This window comes from Hippoglossus hippoglossus, chromosome 21 (genome assembly GCF_009819705.1).
Source record: "Hippoglossus hippoglossus isolate fHipHip1 chromosome 21, fHipHip1.pri, whole genome shotgun sequence".
Lineage (NCBI taxonomy): Eukaryota > Metazoa > Chordata > Actinopteri > Pleuronectiformes > Pleuronectidae > Hippoglossus > Hippoglossus hippoglossus.
Window position 1 is genome coordinate 8,680,735 of NC_047171.1, and position 14,967 is coordinate 8,695,701.

At 42.3% G+C, this 14,967-nt stretch overlaps 1 protein-coding gene across 2 annotated transcripts in view; it reads right to left on the bottom strand.

Moving 5' to 3' along the window:
- LOC117755085 (ephrin type-A receptor 6-like) overlaps positions 1-14,035 on the bottom strand; it is a 157,139-nt gene extending 143,104 nt beyond the window's left edge. Inside the window, exons 1-2 of one of the 2 annotated variants that reach the window (XM_034574596.1) lie at positions 13,319-14,035; positions 2,437-2,501 (exon numbers count right to left, since the gene is read on the bottom strand). In XM_034574596.1, coding sequence (XP_034430487.1) covers positions 2,437-2,501; positions 13,319-13,397 — 144 coding nt within the window. In that variant the 5' untranslated portion in view covers positions 13,398-14,035. The remainder of the gene's footprint in view (positions 1-2,436; positions 2,502-13,318) is intronic. The other variant, XM_034574597.1, reaches the window with a different exon arrangement.
- Positions 14,036-14,967: the final 932 nt, after the last annotated feature.

A 14,967-nucleotide genomic window follows, 5' to 3' on the forward strand; every position in this document is an offset into this window, starting at 1 on the left:
CCGACCTGGCTGCCTGCGTGCACCCTGCCCGTCCTCTCACAGCACATGACCTGAGTCTGCAGCCGTAGAGACGTACACTGCCGAAGCAGAGACGGCCGCCAGAAGTTAGCGAGTCACAGAAAAGTCGTCTTCTCGCTGTTTTCAGGCAGTGAGCGCTCATTAGCTTTGACGAGAGAGCCAATGGGAGGGGGTGGGGTGTATCGGCTGCATTTTTCCGTGTAGCCTGCTCTTGCTAACATTTCCAGGAGGAAGCTGGCTTTGCACTCTGAGTTATTTGGAATTACAGGTTCATGGCTCAGTCACTGCTTGTCTCAGCCATATATTATGTGTTATTTTAACAGGGAGCTGCTCAGAAATGCTATGATTTTGTGGTATTATGCATATTTTGAGGAATTTTAAATACATTGAGGGCATTTTGCCTGTATACCCAAAACTTTATAGCACAGGTTAGATTAATATTAGATTTATATATTGTATATTTTCAGATATAGTGAATTGTAGCTATTTCCCAACCCTGATTTATTAATCTGACATTGACATTACATTATACATGTGGGAGAATCTTCAGCATTGAATGTCATGTCGCATTAGTTCCTAGAAATTCCTCGCTGTAACTACGGAGATGCTCGTGACAAGCGTGTACATCACTTTAAATTGAATCTTGAAATATTTATAATCATATTCTAAATGGATATTTTTCTTCTCCTCATCAGATGTCAGGGACCACTGACACAAAATAAACGAATTGTGTCATGAAAGCTCACAACTGATGAGCGATGAGACGGATCACACTTGCAAATACAAGCATTTGCCTCATTAAATAAAGCACTTAATAGTTGACATTTTGAAAGGTGCTGCATAAGAGAAGGTTAAACACCACTGGCATTTTCCTGACAGGAACCCACTGTTGTTTAACCCTCGTTTTTTTTGCCAAAATGAGAATTAAACATGAACAAACAAGGAGCGAACACAGTCAGCAGAGTCAAGGAGCCGCTCTGCCTTTTTCCCTATAAGAAGTCTCCATCTTGAACTGGGCTGTGCTGTACTTAATGTGCATGGAAACAGTGCATGTGAACAAAGAGGCACGAGTCAGCCAACTCAGCTTTTTGTTGCTTACCGCATACAACAAGAGGACATTTTCAATCAGTCCTGAAGGTATTCTGACAGGACAGAGATCAAAACATGAAGGTTTTTCCGATCCCAGGATGTTACGGCTTCTTGTCAGCACATCTATATTTTATGACGCCAATATACATTCGGGTTTGGCACCCGCTGCTGTTTCACGGATTTCCAGGCAGACAGAAAACTGGAGCTGGAGGCACTTACTGCCACAACAAAATGAAAATACCCCCTTTTGGGTCACTGACTGACAAAAATGCAACATAAGGTACAGCCCATGCAGCCTCTCTAGTAACTGGAACATTGGGTTTTTGCAACATGTACATTTTTTTAACTCTTTCCCTCCCAAGGATAAACAAAAAAGGAGGGGTTGCAGATGATTGACAGGTATTGGAATTGACTTATTAAGATGGTGAACTTGCCACCTCAACAATGTGTCTTACTCATTATTGTTCTATCACTTGGTTGCATGGACATCTTCACAGTCAAAAAGAAACAGTCATCTCGTTATTCGTTTATAAAGCTAAGCTTAAGCTAAATTATCATCTTTAAATGTAGAAATAAACTTGTTTGTCACATTTTGTAGTTGTGATGAGCTGCTCTGCTCGTATTTACATTTCTGCGACAGATCAGGCTGTTCCTGCAGCCCTCCCTCCTCTCTGCTGCTATGATGATGATCATGATGGTACTGTAGATATTGCTCGCTTAGTGACCTTCGGTTGTACACTATTTTCCATGATGCATTTTTACAAAATAGATTTCTGATAATCCCTCGTATGTTTGAAGGTCTTCTACACTAGCTTGATGTTAATTTGCCAACCAGCAGATATTAGCGACCACCAGTGGAAGTTACAGATGCATCATCCATTGTGTTCCTTAGTGTTATCAGGTGTTTCAGCATCACATGACACCCTCTGCTCAGGCAGGCCCCCCACAGGCTGATCTGACCTGGGGCCCAGTTGGGGTCTTTCCTCCTGATCCAGAGCCATTGGCTGCAGCGTACTGCAGTCCCTGGTGATTCTATTATGGTCTGGCGCAGGGCGTGTTGCAATGTTGTGTTTAGTTTTGTAACTTTGGCCTGAACTTTGGCTTTAAAAGAGAACATTAAAAGAGTGAGTGATACAATGGGAGCTTCCTTAGAGACCGAGGCTCATTATCTGTCTCTGACTCACAGTATTTCCCAGGAGAGTTTCGATCACTACCCACTCTGACCTGTTATCATCGATATAATTGATCTCATTGATGCAGCATGATGCCATTCATTCTGAATAGTGACACCAAAAGAAATACAATCAGGTGAAGAATTGTCCTTCTTACCCCGTTTATAGGATATGTCTTCCATCCCAGCTCTCCAAGCACAGACGTTGTATCCAGCAGCACAACTGAAATGGGAAAAGGAAGAGAGGGGCAAATGTATCATTAGCAAACTGTCAACACACTCAAAATCTTCTATTTTCACGTTGGAAATTGAAATATCAGTCATAAACATGTTCATTTGGGTATTTTTATATTAACTATGAAGAAATTGGTTTGTGGGATGAATATGTATGAGTGTGGTGGGGTTTACACAGAGAGCAACATTTTTGTTTTGCTACGAGCGGAAGAATTTGGAGGCTGACGGATTGCAGTCAGATTGCTGTCAACAGTCCATTCCCCTACCTGACATCCTGTGCTCCCACCCACAGCTTCACTGGAGTCTCCCTCACAACAATATGCTCCTGTGCTGCCTCTGAATGAGGCTGCTCGTGAGATATAATCAGGGATGATTAACCCTTTTTTTATACTTGTAAATGTTTCATTATGCCAAGTATTAATTCATGTAAATTAGAGCTTTGGTATTACAATCCCCCAGAGTTTAATATGCAGCGATTTTAATCTTGGTATATCCTGATAGTTTTGTCAGACTGCTCTAACCTTCCAGGTGGTGTTAGGAAAAAAAAAAACTAAACAATGTAATTTTACCCTGGGAGATTCTGCCATCCTTGACAATATTTTGTCTTGCTCTCAAGGACAGCGGATTTAATAATTCAGGAGGAGAGAGTCTCTCCCGGCGTCGAGCCATTTACAGTGAAAAGAAGCAGAAATGGCTTCCTGAATTTACCTCCACTGTGATGCCAGAATAACATCACTAAATTAGGGGGGGGGGGATGTATTTACCTGCACTTGTGACAAGATTAGGGAATATGCAGGAGACTAGAGTTGAATTTTTCAAAAATCCATAAATATAACATGGAAGCCCATCCAGTCACCTTGTCAACTGTGTGTCAAAAGCACAGTGTGTGTAACAATACAGTCTCATCCCACTTCCATGTAGATGCACTGCCTGGTGGAGCAGGTGTTAGGGAACTATTGGTATTCAGGCAGAGAGTGGTGGCTGGCACAAAAAAACAACACTAGAGACTCGAGAGACTTGTTTAAAGCCAATAATGTTCTTCCTCGTGCTGTGAAACGTAGAATCAGCTCCTCAGAAGGCAGAACTGTTTCATCTTTAAACTCGTCCTTGACTGATCTTGTATGTCACGCTGAAAATCACATATTTGTGTGTTTAATACCGACTCTGATTTCTCACAAATCATATTTTCTAGTTAGATAATGACAGGGTTCTAAGTGTAAGTCAGTCGTGAAGGTCCATTCGGGGCTCTGCAAGTGGTCCTCGGGGGTCTCATTAGACCTACACATATCTCCATCAGTGACAGTCTTTCCTGAATAAATCTCCATTACCATCATTGCTGTGGGATGGCTACTTAATACAGGCCAACGTACACCAAAGCAGGTGGCTTCAATTCCGTGATATTGCAATTTGTAAAATACAATGTCAAAGAAAAATGAAAATTTATATTTATATCTCTGTGAATGTTCTCTGATGAGAACAAGGCACGTAGAGAGGAAGAGGGGACACTTTTTCTCCGTTTATGAGCTGGTACACGTCTGATGGAGATGGTCCTCTATCTGCTCACTGAGGTTTTCATTGTATTCGTGAATATGTGTGCGTGTCATACACAACTACACAAACGCTCCTCGACTTCCCCCTCATCTCCCAGAGAACTGCCTCAATGTAAGACGCGCTGCAGAGACACAATGTTGCACCGCAACGTTTTGGATCAAGCAGAAACAACATGTGTATCACAACATTCAAGAGTTAAGGGGAAATAATCCAGGAAAATGAAACCGCAGTGTTGTCAGAGTAAACAACTACAACACAGGCAAAGTAAAAACATGTTGGTGTGGTTGTACAGCAGACACATTTATATTGAATCTACACAACGGAAACAGAAGTAGTCAGTCAAAGTCATAATATAGTGTTTATAAAAAGATAAACATCCTTTTTAGACTGAACTACAAATATTGAACTCTATGTTAGGGAACCATAAAGTTATTGTACACTCACATTATACTTCGGAGAACATGATACTCAAACTTAAACCCATTTGATTATGAATTACTGATGCTATATTCTTACTAACGAAATATTAATATAAATAAATAAAAGGTATTCATATTAATACAAAATGTTGAAATTAAGGAATGCATTACAGCAGCATTGGCCATCATAACCACTTGGGGGCAGCAAAACAAGCTGTAAACACAACACTGACATATTGATAGAGATCACATGGTGTTGCTTTAAACTGACGCAGGGAAGTTCTTAGCTAACTGTGTTTCCACGAGGGTGCAGAGCAACATGAGCACTCCTTTCTATGAATGAAGATTTCACTCTGCGCCTTTTGTTTTCCACTGACGCCCCAACAGACAAATCTGTCCCTTTAGCTGCTCAGTGCTCTTCAGGATCTATTCACTAACTTTGTCAGACAGCATACAGGGAGATCTGTTTCGCTAAAGACATCCCCCTGCAGCGCCTAGAACATGGTTAATGAGGACTAGGTTGGGAAAAACCAAAATGATGAGATGGAATATTCAAATGATGAAACGAAAAACACACCCGCACTCATCGTCTCACCGAGCAAAAGTCCATTCACAGATAAAGGAAGACATGAAGCGGGAACTCGTGTGTCAGTGTATAAATTAAAAAACATCCTGAAACCTGGATCATTAGTGAGGTTTCAATGACTGAGAAAAATATGCTGTATTTCAACGTTATAGAAATGTCATCTGTATGCTGCACATGACGGACAGCTGAGGAGAGGTCAAATCTGACTCAGCAAAAATTAGCGGACACAGTTGTAGGGGGAGCAAGAGGAAGAGACAGGCTGAAATATATATATATATATCAAAAAGTTCCAGTCTTTCTAAAGTTCACAGAGGGACAGAATCGTGACTTTTTTACTTCAGTGCTGCCCATCTTGACCAGGACTCCCTGGCAGAAGCTTAACTGTATCTCATCGGGACCTTCCCGGGTAAATAAAGGATAAATAAATACCATCAACCTTTATTTCCCCACTATCCGACACACAGAGCACATCAAATCATGAGCACCAGATCATATTTCACAGCAAAGACTTAACAAGAAACTTTAAGCTTTGAACATGTAAAGCACCTAATAACTCCTGTTGTGTTACATCAATGTGAGAAAAGATGCAGAAAATGAACATTGATTTATGAAAATGTAGCAGATTATTCTATCGATTGACCATCCTCTAACACACACTCACAAGAAAAGGCTCCATGCCGATCTTTTTATCTCCTCATCTTGTCCTCTCTACTTGGCTATAGCTTGGTCTGATATTTCCTCCATGTTGGATCAATTCCAGCGCCCTGTGTGTCTTTTTTCAACCCGTGACCGGGGTCTGTGCCTCGTCTGTGCCTCGTCTGTGCCTCGTCTGTGCCAGTGCCAGGCTGGAGGATGTGCTGGCACTGCCACCAGTGTTAATGGACACCTTTAGGCTACTGTGGGCAGGTAGACAGCACGGTCCCTGGAGATTGGCCTAATTGCTGAGAGTTGGCGGTGTTGCTCACTGCAGCGAGCGGTTTCACACCTCGCTTTGCCATAAATAAAGAACAGCTGATGTACATTAGTAGGCAGCGAGGAAGCAATCTAGCAGGGAACACAACAGCAGCGGGTCAAAACTTCGTAGGAGCTAAGAAAAATAGTCTGATCTAGATGGAAAAGTTTTATGGAGGTGTTGAATCAGCCTTTGCAAAACTTTGCACCAAACTGTAAGAAAAAGGCCCAACATCACGGAGGCTGTGCATGTGGATGATGACAGCTGCTTTGCAATGAAACACCTCCGGCACCCTGACACTGACATTACACGAATTACTGGTGTGACCTGACACCTGCAGCCGTGCACAGAAGGTCGTCCCTCATCCACAAGGTTCCTGCTTCCGTGTTGTAATATTTCATCACGGCTTGTTTTCGTTCATTTGTTCATGTTTTCATGTGCGTTTTCAGATTCAGATTCAGGCAACTTTATTGATCCCAAAGGGGGCGATTCGTTTGCAGCTCGGCCCGTTCACACGAACAACATCCGATACGATATGTGCCGAAAAGCACAGGTCAACAATCAAAGAGGTCAGTGAAGGACATCGAGATAAAGATTAATGAGGTCAAATAAATAGCAATACAAATGGTACACTTTTATCTGTGTCTGTGTTTGTGTGTGTGTGTGTGTGTTTTGCTTTGCTTTTAGCATGCCTACGCATGAACTCTAAAACTGCCTGCGTAGGATACACATCCATCCATCTTCTCTCCCTTTCTTTCTCTCTCTATCCCTCCATAAAGCCATCTCTCAGCCAGGCACCCACAGACCCTGCCTGGAGCTGAGGGTCCTCTGGGACGTCCACTGGTTCGATATAAATAGAACATGAGCCGACCAACTCATAAATATATGGAGCACAAGTAGACATCTCTTGTCTGGCCTACAGCCCTCGCAGGCCACGCAAACACCCCAAAATAACTACCGCGCTCACAACAGAACCCAGAGCTGGTCTCGTTCACTGTTGGCTCATGTAAATTTTAATCTGGAGCAGTTTGAGTATTCAGACAAAAGCAACAATGCTTCTTTGGGATGTCCATACCCAACAATGCTATTCCAGTGGGACTACTTACATGCAGATTTCAGGGTTCTCCTGGACCACTTCATTGACTGTTTTCTATGTGCGGGTAAACTTAAACCAAACCAGTATCTTTTTTCTTTATCAACAACTTTTGTTGCCTGAGCCTTACCAAAATGTTTTGTGGCTGGAAAAAACAAGGTGCTAATGGAGTCATTGTGTATCTCACATGGTGTAAATCGCTGAAAAGCTCGCATGAAGGTATTCTCACCAGGGGGCTGTTTTTTAGTTTGGTTAGGGTAAGAGGTCTAAAAAGGTCCTGGAATCATTCAATCATCCGATTTGTTGCACTATAAAAAGTTGAGATCACAGTTTGGATTCTACAGCATTCATTGAGGCTGATTTGGTAAATTATATGATTTTTTTGCAGAGCTATTAAAGTTTTTAGACATTTTAGTATGTTGTGACAGTAAATCTTTCTTACCAGGTTTTATACGTGTTCATTTCTGTTGTGGTAAAAATATTTGTAGAAAACATGACACCTCTTTTTCTATAATTTTTTTCTTTAACTTCCTAACAAAAACAAACCCCTTTAATTTGAAGCCCTTTTTACATACCTAGTCTGGCAAACTGTCTCGTTAAAAGACGAACAACAGCACTTGATGAACATTGATCTGGGTGAGTGTTTAAGTGATGAGCGCACATTGTCATTTAACGGCGTAAACAAAGTGCCGGGCAGATGAGGGGATGATATGCTGTGACATTATCTGTGGCAGAAGCAATCTTGACAGGCATGACAGCATTTTCCACACATCTCCGCACTCCAGTCGACAACGTGCTCACTGACAGCAAAATAAAATCTTTGAATGTGCTTGATTAGATGTGATATGAGCTCTAAGTTATTTTTATATGAGGGATGTGTGAAGGGAATCCATGCCAATAAAATGGGAATTAGCAGTAATGCACAAGGTCAAGTGTGACATGTTGCCTTTCTGTCACAACAGGTGTTATTCTTTCATTTGGCTTCAGAGGCAAAGAGACTTTACTCATGAGACTGAAGCTACAACTAACCACAAAGTGCAACAGTGTTCTATGAGCTATAAGCTTTTAATAATACTTCATAGCAGTATTATGGAGAAAAGCACAATTACAGCTCTCATGGCAACAGACTCATGAACATGTAATTTTTCTCCATTTACTTAATCTTGCAGATATTTAACAACACTGATAGGATTACTAACCCATTGTCAAAGCATTACATAAACTAGACTGGCACTGAATAGAAGGCACGCCTCCAACAAGACCCAACAGTCCCTTTCAATTCAACCAAGCATCATCAAATGACACACACTGTTAGATATCAGTCCCTTAAATATGCTTTTTAACAAGATCCATGAATTAATTCAAGGAAAATCAATGAAAATGTTATTTAAAAAGCATTGCGACATTAAAACAATTGATTTTAAATGTTCCTGGGTCTGCTTCTTTCAGATCCATGCCAACATGTAAAGGGCTCTTTGTTGGACCATACCTTTCCACCAAGTTGTAAGAAAATCAGTTTGGTAATTTTTCCTTTTTCCGGTTAACAGAAAAACTTAATTGAAAACATAATCTCATTTGCAAAAGTAATTTTCAACTACGGAGGACGCCACTAGTTTCAAAAATACAGTAAACACAACAGTGAGCAGGTTGATGCCTTATTCAGATTTGAATCTGTGAAAGTGTTATTTTTCCAAATTGTAAATTAGGCAAAAACACCTGTGTGGTTGTACCACGGGTGTGTAACGCACTTAACTCAAACACATTTCAGATTGACTCTCATAAAGCACTGGGATGTCTCACCAGTCTGAAACCCTGTGTTTTGAAAGCAGCACAAACAGCATGGCTTCTTTATTCATACAAACAACAGAAAATTAAACAGCATTCATTCATATTTACTCATCCCATTTGTGATTTTAAAGGAGTTATTTCAACAATGAAGTTAATCTTGTTCACTAGGGCGCCATTAAGTTTTCACACAGTGCAACTCAACAATCATTATCTTAATCGAGGAAAGACTTTGAGGAAGCCGAGCCTCGACAAAATGAACCGTCTGCAGCTTGGAGTTATATTCGTCTCTCTCTGCAGGGGGCCTACAGGGAAGACCTTTCATTACATGTAGCAGCATGTAGTCCTCACGTTGTTACCTGTGTGTGTGTGTGTGTGTGTGTGTGTGTGTGTGTGTGTGTGTGTGTGTGTGTGTGTGTGTGTGTGTGTGTGTGTGTGTACAGCTGTGGACGTATATGAAGAAAATAATGCATCTCTAGTGAGTGTCAAAAAGACTATTTTAAATGAGCCCGGTCCTAATGAGGCAAAACATAATTTCAGATGTCCTGGGTAAGCTTCTGGATATGATGTGAATTGTGGTTGTGTTTAACATTTGGGTTGGACATGAATCAAGCCCCTTTTCCACTGGTCAAAAAAAGAAAACACAAACTAACATCTGGCTTTGGTTTGCAATGGGAATGGCTCATGAGCAGCATTCGCTCGCAGGTGGAATGACTCTGCAGCCGACACAGGCTTTTATCCAATCAGGCTCTAATCGGCAATGACGGAAACATGACACCTCGGTGAACCTGCTAATTTGTTCTTTTACTTCTTTATTTTGGCAGCCTAGATGCTGACGCTGCTCGTTTTGACGCATTGAGCTTCCGGCCGTTGCAGCGTAAATAGCAACAAACATTGCCAGACTGTCAGACTCACAAACTCTGCCACTCACTTGAGTCGTTCATGTGCAATACACCCACACACCAGAGACTCTTTCATGTGACAACACTACTTGAATATCTATACTCATATTTATCAATACTCATTTGTTTTTATTCCTTGTTTAGTTTGAGATTCTATCGTTTTAATTTCATTTTATTGCTGCTTCTGCTTTGTCAGTTCTTAGTTTAGTTCCCTCTCAGGTACCTCATGTTCTGGAACGACAATAAATCTTCTTGAAACTTGAATTTGTGCACTTATTGATTTGTACATCTTGGGAACAATGTGTAATAGTGACTTTGTATCATGCAAGATGCAAAACTGTTAAGCTGTCCACAAGGAATGGAGGACAACGCAAAGCCCTAATAAAGACAGCTGTGTCAACCTGTGTGTGCGTTTGTTTGTGACGTGTGTGTGGTTTCAAATTGACCCCAGAAACATTCACTGAATCATAAAACTGTAAATAGACACCGCTGTGCAACATGCACACGACACACAAACATCCACAGTGGGTTACTGTGAGTCAAAGGTGCAGAGTTAACACTTCTGTGGCTGCTCTGGGTTTGACTGCTCGATTGATTTTCTCTGACAGCACACGGCTGCTGAATCTCTCCTTCATCTGCAGCAGTGACGGTGAGATCAGTCCTCTGTGGGGGGTGCCAGGGAGATCACACGCTTTAATCAGCCATCCACACAAATCAGTGTAAAGAGCTTGAATTATAATTTCCCTGATAATTTTATGAGTCTTGCACTGAACAACTGTAAGCTCCTCCTCATCTAAAAAAGTTTCCTGCAAGCAAAAGACCCAGCAGAGCCTCAATCAGATGCATTTGCTGCAATATAAAATAAAACATTCATACGTGGCGCTTTCATGTGACTCTTTCATTTTCCAAGGATTCCTTTCTTGATTTTTCATGCATGAATCGCGCAGTCAGGGAAAAAAATAACGACCCGGGCAACGTCAGAAGTGAGGAACAAAGACACAATCTCTTGATTCACTGGGTCCGAGCAATCTCCTGCTCAGGAAAATTACAAGGACTCGAGAATTCAGGTTAGTTAATGAGATCTGCGGATGTTCACTGTGATAAATATCACTTCTTTATGGGAAAAAGGGGGAAAATTTATAACAGTAAAGATTACGGGAGGAGATGAAGTGATGGGGGAAGCAAAAGGCTCGTTCAAACGTGGCAGTGAGTGAGTGGAGCTTTGTCTGCAATCCCAGCTGAGTTTATGTGTGTGTGTGTGTGTGTGTGTGTGTGTGTGTGTGTGTGTGTGTGTGTGTGTGTGTGTGTGTGTGGGGGGGGGGGGTTGTCTGATCTGTGTCTGTGGGGGCAGACACAGACGAGAGGCAAAAAAAAAAAAGTGATTGTTTTTTATTGTTCTCCAAATAGAGGACATCTTCCAATTTTGTGTGTGAAATCCCCCAATCTTTGGAATCCTGTTTGTCTGTGTCCAGAAGCATCAGTCGACACCGAAACGCCTCCGAGGAACGGTGTTGAGTTTTGTCCCTCAGCCTACACACACTGTGTAGACTGTAGCCGAGCAGGAAACACACAAATACATGTGTTTCATTTTCTCAGCCGTTAGGTGGACGGACATGAACGTGAACTGAGTGAGACACTTTTTTTTAGGCTTGTTCCAATAACCATGCAAACCCAGGCAGTGGTGGAGGAAATACTCAAACATTTTACTCAAATCAAAGTACCAGTAAATAGACAAAAATGTACAGGAAATGTACATATCGAGTGTCTCCTATTCCTTAATGTAACGCTCTACTACACAAGTGATACTGCTGCTGTGGGAGGAGGCGGAGTCTAATGTTACCTACCTGGTCTGGTTGGATCAGTGGACCGATTCCGCTCATATAATTGGTCCCTTTTAAAAAATAAGTACAGAAAAGTACTGATATTTTCTGATATTTGTAGTGAAGTACAAGAGAAAAGTACCCGAAAATAAATCTACTTAAGTAAAGTAAAGGTAAATGAGAAATGTACTCTGATAAAGTGAATGTACTTAGTTACATCCCAACACTGGAACCAGCAGTGAAGTGTGAATCCGCTGATCCAAACCCTCTGGCATTAGTTTGACCAATTGGAAAAACGATACATTGAGAAGCCAGCGTGTTGTGTCAAGGTGAGAAACATTAACGCCTCGCCACCTAACCAGTGACTTTTCTTTTACATCGGAGTTATGATCAGTTTTTCCTGCAGCCGACGACTGCGAGTGTGCTGCCGAGGTCCCAGACCAGTCGATATGAGGGACTGGAGTACAATAGAAAGCAGACCTCAGCTCAATCATTCAATCTGTGGCAGAGAGAAACACAGAGTGAGGCTGTTGTGTAGCAGCTGTCCAGGAGAACAGCGAGTAGCATCACTCTTATTGAACTTGGAGAACAATAAAATATAACCTGGGGGGGGGGCAAATCCTGCTGTGTCCCCACACAATCAATAAGACTATTTTAAACCTCTCAGATGGTTTGTGTGTGTGTGTAAAACATGGTCACACACCTCTATGTTCTTTGTGTACACACACACACACACACAGATCCTATAGGCAGGTGGACTATACGCTTATGCACAAGTTCAAGTGTTGCCCTGTGTACTACACAATCACACACATCCACGTACACAGATAGTCTCACATTATGCCACATGCAGTAATGTGCACTTAAGCAAAAGCACATTTACATTTTCACTGCTCTCTCTCTCTCTCTCTCTCTCACACTCTCTCTCACACGCACACACACACACACACACACAGAGAGAGTGAATAAAGTCATCACTGGCAGCTCAGGAACATTTACTGTATCTAAAACACTGCAACAGCTCCGGCACAAAACAGATCTGTGAGTCTGCTCGATCTCACACTGTCACCCACATAATGATTCAATCTTCGGTTGCTGGACAGTGTGTGTGTGTGTCTGTGTCCGTGTGTGTGTGTGTGTGTGTGTCTGTGTGTGTGTGTGGATGGAGAATGTGTAATTAAAGAAGCCTCAGGGTTGTCACTTCAGCAGCTGATTTCCATAAAACATGTTATCTTCTTTTTTTCTTTTTTAATAAAAACTGAGCTAAGGCAATACTTAGAAAATAATAAACTTCTAATCTGACTCTGGGTTGATTCATGGTGCGTTTATGTGCCAACATCAGAGATTATTAGAAGGATTAACAGCAATGGCATGGAAATAAAAACAGCAGGTATTGCACTGTATTTTATATCTAAGGTGACCATAGGTTCTCTACATATTATGTGCCACATTTTTATTTCACTGTCATTGAATGAATCCATGTTGTCTCTAGCACTACTGAGACCTTTCCTCAGAGGTGAGTTGTCACATTTTCATTAGCGCGGTCACTTAACTGTTAAAGTAAAAGCATCACCGTGCACATCGCAAACACTTCACACCTTCACGGTGTTTGAGGGGAAGAGGCAAAACATCACAGTCACTATCTGTGGCTGAACAAAGTGCTGTGAATGAGTGCGGGTCGTTAGTGGGGTTGCTCACCTTGGTTGCACTGGCTGAAGCGCGCAAGCACAATTCCCAGAAAGGCAGAAACAAGCCCGAATCTCTTTCCACAACTCATGTCTCCAGCGGCATCTATCAGCGCCTTGACCTCGGGTTCTTCTGGCCGACAGGTAAAAACTGATCCTCCACAAGCGACCGATCCGCCGGTCCCGGTCCTTACATGTGGTCCTGGCCGGGGAGAGCTGCTGGAAGACGGGGCAAGAGATCCATCCTTCTCCCTGCGGCGGCGACGCGGAACGCACAGAATTTGGATAAAAAATATATCTGTCTAAAGTGAAATAAATTCTTTTTTACGCGCAATGACAAACACTTGGCTCCGAACAACTTTGGGGGATCTCCCGTGGACTTCACTCGGCGCTATTGCATTGTTTCAAAGACGCGCTGAAATTGCTCCGTATGCGTCTCCGTTGCGGTGGCGCGCGGATTTCGAGGCGGACTTCGGAAAATCCCCGGTCGTGCCGCGGACTGTCCGCTCCGGTTCCCCGTGTCCGGCCCGGTGCGCAGCGGCAGCAGCGAGACGCGTGAGCGGTGAACGGAGGAATGATTGGGATGCAGCAGAGGAGCAGATGAAGCGGCGGCTACAGAGAGAGACTGTGCGCATCTGTGCCGGATGCTCGGCACTAGAGGGGGTTAGCTGACAAGGCAAAGGTGTGTGTGTGTGTGTGTGTGTGTGTGTGTGTGTGTGTGTGTGCGTGTGTGGCTGTGTGTCTTCATGTGTGCATGGTTCAAGTGCAGGGTTTCACAATTTCTTTCCACAATAAAAAAAGGTAAAATATACTTGTGCCACAATTATGTTTAGTATATGTCATGTTAGATGGGTTGTAAAAGATGAAGCTTGTGGTAAATGTCTCGCATGTGGTTTGTTGAATTTAACACTAACGCATGTAGGGATCCATTTGAAAGCAATGATCAACAACAATGAAAAATATGATCTCACTTTTGACCTCAATCCGTCGATTCAAGTACAGTTTATTACATTGAAAAGACATGCTGCTTCAGCATGTGGACATGTTGTGATATCATGTTCTCGGACCCTTTAGCAGGAGTAATTAGAAAAAGACAGCATGTGCAGTTTTAACCAGTGAGTCTGTTCCTCTTGCGTTGAGGAGCAGACAGACTGTCTGGTGATGATACAATCTGCAGACAAATCCTGGGGTTGCTCCATGGAAAGTCAATAATGGAAAAAAAAATTTAAAAACCTAGTCAACAGCAAATTCACTGCAGACAGATCAACTGTAAAACGTGGCATTAAAAAAAAATCCATTTATTACTGTGATGACCTGATTTGCTCCTCTGGGAGACATTTTAGATCAAACTTATAGTGGTTTTGTTTTCACCTTTTTTCGGTGGGGAGGGAACTTAAACTACACATTTTTAGAGTTAAATATATACGGATAAATACAATTTAATATTACATCAGCACCGATGTGGTTTAGCGGCCTTATGGTCGGCATGTCAGTACAGAAAACTTTATCCCAGACGAAGTGTAGCTTCATTTCCATCCTTTTGCAGCCCTATAAGTGAGCTGCCCCGCTTGCCAAGCCACCAATGTCAGCCAAGATTAGGGAAGGTCTTCCTCTCATCTTCATGGACGTCTCATCGAGTGAGTAAGCAAACCCTCCCCAACC